Source organism: Ruditapes philippinarum, unplaced genomic scaffold (genome assembly GCF_026571515.1).
Source record: "Ruditapes philippinarum isolate M1 unplaced genomic scaffold, ASM2657151v2 ctg21240_1_1_1_1, whole genome shotgun sequence".
Classification (NCBI taxonomy): domain Eukaryota; kingdom Metazoa; phylum Mollusca; class Bivalvia; order Venerida; family Veneridae; genus Ruditapes; species Ruditapes philippinarum.
This window is the reverse complement of record NW_026859888.1, coordinates 23,569-29,688: the sequence shown is the minus strand read 5'-3', so window position 1 is coordinate 29,688 and position 6,120 is coordinate 23,569. Positions and strand designations below refer to the sequence as shown.

General features: G+C 31.8%; 1 protein-coding gene across 1 annotated transcript; it reads right to left on the bottom strand.

Annotated features, from left to right (window-relative positions):
* Nucleotides 1-2,578: 2,578 nt before the first annotated feature.
* LOC132758203 (uncharacterized) lies at nt 2,579-5,786 on the bottom strand. Its single transcript, XM_060749759.1, has 2 exons — nt 5,296-5,786; nt 2,579-4,133 (listed from the first exon to the last, which is right to left on the bottom strand). Exon 2 carries the CDS (start codon nt 4,079-4,081, stop codon nt 3,047-3,049), a length of 1,035 nt encoding a protein of 344 aa, XP_060605742.1. The 5' UTR covers nt 4,082-4,133; nt 5,296-5,786; the 3' UTR covers nt 2,579-3,046.
* Nucleotides 5,787-6,120: the final 334 nt, after the last annotated feature.

Here is a 6,120-nt window from a genome sequence, read left to right as displayed (position 1 = left end):
AAAAATTTTGTTTTAAAACATCCGATTTATATTGAAATATGCTCAATAATTAAATTTGCTCAGATTATTTTTTAAAAGCATTTTACTTGATTACGAAAACTCAAAAATAAAACCAAAAAGAATATTTTAACACAAAAAAAAGAAGTTAAACTATCTCATAATTTCATTAAATCTGCCCTCGAATAAAAATTTCTTTTGCTTAATTTTAGGTAATTTTCAAGGGCATTGGTAACTTGCAATCAAACGTAGTAGTGTCATTTATTCCAATGATTTATTAATATGTAGCTTGTAATGTTTAAAGTGTTATCAACTAATACTAATCAGTATAGACAAGAAAATTTTAGTCAATTATTTATAATTAACACCTACATTGTTTTGAATGTTTAAAACCGAATGTCTTGTCAAGTTAAAGTTCAATTGTTCATTGTTATTGTGATTCTAGAAGGGGGACTAAATAGAAAAAAAAAAAATAAATAAAAAAAACTGAACAAATGACAACCTCATGAATTAAGCTAAATGCGGCATGATTTTCACTAGTTCTTGTGTACAGTCCTTTTATGACAGTTGTGGAAACCAAACAGAAAAAATAATTTAATTTAAATAAACAATTTACAATTTTGTTAAAGTTTTTCATTGTTTTTGAAATACAAAACAAAACTGAGATAATAAATCAAACTATTTTACAGTAAAATAATATTCACATGACCCAGTGACCAATGCATAATTCACATGATTTACAATACATAGTTTTTTTGGAGACATATTGTTTTTGTGACAAAAAACCCATTTAGTTATGAACTGTTAAAAATCCAACAATTTAACAAGAGGTTTGCACAATTCACCCTATTTAACATCTACAGAAACGCGAGGACGCATTCTGATATCTAAGTAAACAATTTATAATTTGTTTAAAGTTTTTTCCATTGTTTTTGAAATACAAAAAAAAACTGAGATTATAAATCAACAAAATAATATTGTAATATCAGAAAAGACATATGCCTATGTAAGGCTTAATCAGGCATTTCAACTACTTTAAAATATAAAAGGGGAGAAATTAACAAAAAATTTAAGAGCGTTGTCCCTGGAATGCAGCCCGAAATTCGCAGTAAGTCAGTAAGTTAGCATCTCAATCTTACATTTGGAATTATCAAATAAGAAAGAGCCTGCAAAAGTCTAATCTTGATCTCATATAAAAGAATTATGATCTAAAATAATGTCAAACACTTAAAGTTTGATAACACAAAAACCAAAATATTTTTGTTCAATATCATTCTGTTTTTTCTGGTCAATTCACAAGACATTGCCAAAATAATGATATAATAAGAGAGTCTGATTCCGTTATTTATGAAACAAAAATATGCTGCTTAAATTACTAATGAAAAAGAACTCACAGCTGCAGTAAAGACGATCACAAGGATGATGCAAAAATAATTTTATTAAAAAGAATTGATAGGAGAAGAAACCCTTACGTCTCCGACACTTTGTAGTTCAAATCATACTGAACATTTGGTTCAAATAAGCTAAGGAATTCTGTGCACTAAAATATACAATACAAACTAGAGGATTAATTCACACTTTTCATGCATTAACATCTACAGAAGCGCAAGGACGCATTCAGAGCCCTCATTCTATGGGCTCAGGTTTTCAATTCTGTAGATGTTGATGCACAAAATAATGTTTTAGTCATTCTATTTCGGTGATTCTACGATATGTTGTTTTCCGCATAAAGAAACTGGTTTTTGTATTGATTTTAACTTTAATTTTTGTTATTTAAATTATTAAAATCAGCGGCTTTGCATTGTATCAGAATCATGCACATTGACAAGAGCTATCGTAGGACATCATAGAGTGCTCGACTGTTCTCGGTGCTTTAAAGCTAAACTAGAAAACCTAGATTATGAAATTTCTCTATATTTAAAAGGGACACAACAATTCTGTCAAAATCCATGATAGAGTTATTGACCTTTAACAGTGACCTTCTATTATGCTAAAAAATAAGTGTATTAGGGGTTTAATGTATTCCATCATATATTATTTACAAAACCAACTTGCATGAAAAAACATAGCCAAACTGTAAAGCTGACGCCTTTGGTGTACAATATCACTCGCTCCCTATTCTTTGAAATATCAAGCTAAATAATGTGCTCGCATGGTTTTATCCATAAATGTAAGTTTTTTCTATGTAAATGTACATCTGTGTGTGCAGGTTTTATGCAGGAATGCAACTTTTTTAATTTGTTATATCTATGAAAAGTTGTTAAGATACAAATTACCTTTATTTTTAGAAATTTGTCAAAATATAATCATTTAATGGCAGCCATATTGGATTTTGAAGCCATATTTAATTTTCTACCAATGCTACTTTAGCATTTTTCCAAGAAATTACTATTTTTGACCTACCCATGTCAATCTATATCATTTTCTAATCATAAATAACTTCATTTTGACATGTCCTGTGTACATTTTTTATTTTGGCGGCCATCTTGGATTTCGGCGGCCATCTTGGATTTTGGCGGCCATAAAAAGTGGATCCCAGGCTGAAATAACTTGAAATACCATTCCTTGACACCATGCCAAGTTTCATGCTTTTCACAGAAGGTGCACAATTTTTTCACAAATTTCTTGGACTAATTTAGACAGTAGCAGAATAAAAATGTATTTATATACATATATTTTCTTGTCACATCAAACCCGAACATCATGAATGAATTAATTTAGTGTACAGAGTTCTTACCGAAATAAAAATATGCAGCATAACATTAAACTATTAAAATATATTCATCAATGTCATTGACAACAACAAATTATTTGATGGAATTATTCTGTATCAACTCGCATAGGTTGAGAATCGAATGTGGTCTCCCTATTTGACAAGTTCTGAAAATTGAGCCGTGATATTCCAATCAATCGACTCTCCCCGACACTTTTTATTGTTATAGTTCCATCTTCGTTGGTACATGTCAAGTTTTTGCTACAATTTAGCGTTTGTATTTGTATATCGTCTGTGCTTCTATATCTTAATCTCAATTCAACAAGATGAGGAGATTTATTTTTTTTTTTTTAGTATCAATGGTGGATTTAAATCAACCTTGTTGTTTTGATATTGCATTTGCTGCTGCATTTCAAATTCTTTCTTTAGCTCTAAAGCTTTAATTTCTACACTCCCACACAATGTCAAGTTCATGTTTTCCGGAAGAATATTTTTTTTGTATGGTTTCATCTTCAAAACACTGACACGATATGGTGTATCTGAAAAGTCGTAGTTTGCATGAACAGCTTTTCGTGTGAATGGTGATGGTTTTATTACCTTACTTATCTTCAATATTTTGTCTTCATATTTATGGCAGGCAATAGTATATTCGGGACCGGGAACAGAAACCTTCTCTGTTACATCAGGTTCTGTGTATAGAGTCTGCCACTCTGTAAGATACGGCTTCATTGTGTTAAATACGATACTTCTAAGTACAACATCTTTTTTCAAATATATTTTAAACGATGTGGACATATCTTTATATCTTTCTTCGGTACCATATTCGGATTGCACTGTTACGGATTCACTATCTTGCACTCGTTTAATGCACGAGTTCGATGCAACCCTGATACCGTCAACTTTGTTTATGAAAGCGGCGATATCAGAATATTCCTCTACAGACAAATATCCTTTTCTGCTTATTGACTCAACTAATGATTTATTTGTAAGAGTTGGAATTCTTAACTGAAAGAACGCTTGACCCATAATCTTACGAGCGTTTGTACCGTTTTGCTCAATACCTCTTTCATCAAGTTTTTTCATTGACCATTTTTCCGCCGCTTCTATGATGTTTTCTTCTTTGGTGTTTAATGTGTCACCTTTTAAAATATACAAAAGTCCTGCTTCTGATAAATCTAAGAAGCCATCTGACTTTAGAACCTCTACATTATTATCAATAAAGGAACAGCAGATATCTCTAAGGCTTGCGAGTTCATATAGAAGTGCATGTGTTAGAATACCACAAGCATTGGTCGGTGATAATATTGTGCAAAGAAAATCGGCACAGTATTCAACCAAGCATGAGACCTGATAGTAATGAGCAGTTTTCATGAGTGAGAACACTATTTCCGCTGTAAGGTTGACAGTATCGCTGTAGATATATCTAAATAGAAATATTTAAAATAAAACATGTCTCATATAAATAGCTCATATCAATAACAAAATCCTCGTCACACGAAATCACGATGGTGAGAAATCGAATCAACGAAACCACAATGGTGTAACTTCGAATGTACGATGATGATTAGTTTAATCAGGAAACCACGATGGTCCATATATAATTTCGCGTTTTCGTCATCATATTCGTCGTGGTCGAAAAAAACATGATGAAAAGTCGAAAGTACGATGGTTAAAGTCGAGTTTCCACAATTTCGACTTTTCACCATCGTACTTCCGACTTTTCAACAGCATACCATTGACTTTTCACTATCGTAGTGTCGTTTTTTCGACTTTTCCCTGTTTTCGTGTTTTTGTTTTTTCGAGTTATGTTTGTGTCGCTATGATCATAATGTGACACCTTATGATTGCTATTTGTCAGGTGGTAAGGCAACGTAAACTAAAAATAAAATGGCTATTATACGAATGATGAAACTGGTGATCTGGAACGAATACGAATGACGAAAATGGTGATGGGGAACGAATACGAATGATGAAAGTGGTGATAGGGAACGAATACGAATGATAAAATTGGTGATGGGGAACGAATACGAATGATGAAATTGGTGATAGGGAAACGAATACGATTGATGAAACGTGTGATGAGGAACGAATACGAATGATGATATTAGTGATAGGGAAACGAATACGAATATTGAAATTGCTGAAAGGGGGAAGAATACGAATGATGCAATTGTAGTGGGAAAACGAATACATAATTATTAATAATGACTGCAGAATTGTTGAGTAAGTATACACTTAATTACTTCCCATAATGTACTTAAATGCTGCATTATGAAAAATAGTGATTACTTAAAGACATTGGGAGAACATGCATTATACAGATGTAAAACTGCTTTTGAATAAGTCTTCAAGCGTTAAAAATGATATTTTCTTCTTTTATGTCTACCTTTATGTAGCAATCTGACATGCTTACATATTGATATCTATATCTATATTCGTTCGTGAAATCTGCAAAACCCTCTAAATATTCTATCAAGGAAGTCGAGCAAATATTTTGTAAATGTAATAGAAGCAAGTAATCATTAATTTATAAGATCTTTGCTAAAAATCTACTGATTAAGGAAAGAGTCATTTCTTTCATTTACCACAGTAATGCTTGAAATATATCTGATTCGATATTTTTCACTTCCACAACCCTCTTTCCATCAGCACATGGACCGAAGAACATCGCCTCAAAAACTGGGCTTCTTGCCGCTAGGACTATTTTATGCGCTTTTATGATTCCTTCTGCATCATGATCTTTACACTGAAACTCAACATCTGTCCAAAGACCTCTATCAAACATTTCCCCCATACACGCCCCTACAGCCTTTCTTTGTCGCCAGTTAGCGTTCTGAATTTGCGGTTGTTCTTTGGAATTTTCCATTTCGTTCCTGGATATCTTTTTATTCCATAAGAATGAATTCAAGTACGCAGACATTAATCATGATGAAGAAAAGGAACAATAAATAAAACATAATGATTACATGATATTAGGATGAAACTTCGGACTAGAATATTACAGTTTTAAAGTCGTCATTTATTTAAATATGAAACGTCGTGGTAAATTTGTGTCATGAAAAAGATTTACCTTACCTTTGAAGAAGGTACGTACCACAATAACTAAGCAATGAAGAAATGTGTGCACTGTTTTTCTCAATAAAATCATATAAATCAATTGTTAAACTCACATGAATGTGACCTGAGATAACCTAGTGTAGTCAAATCAAAATTTATTAAGCAGAATCAAGACAATATCGGAATGTTTATGTGCTATCTTTAATTCTTTATTGATCAGATAGATACTCGAATGTGGTGTAAGTTTAGATCGTTGCTACATGTATTAATATTATTTGAATATGTTGAAATTTGTTTGCTTGGTTTAAATTCAAAACGGCACTGATATAAAAGGTATGTTTGCCAAATTCTAA

Excerpts from the sequence above, each read along its gene's own strand:
- LOC132758203 (XM_060749759.1), bottom strand. The coding sequence starts at position 4,081 with ATGAAAACTGCTCATTACTATCAGGTCTCATGCTTGGTTGAATACTGT.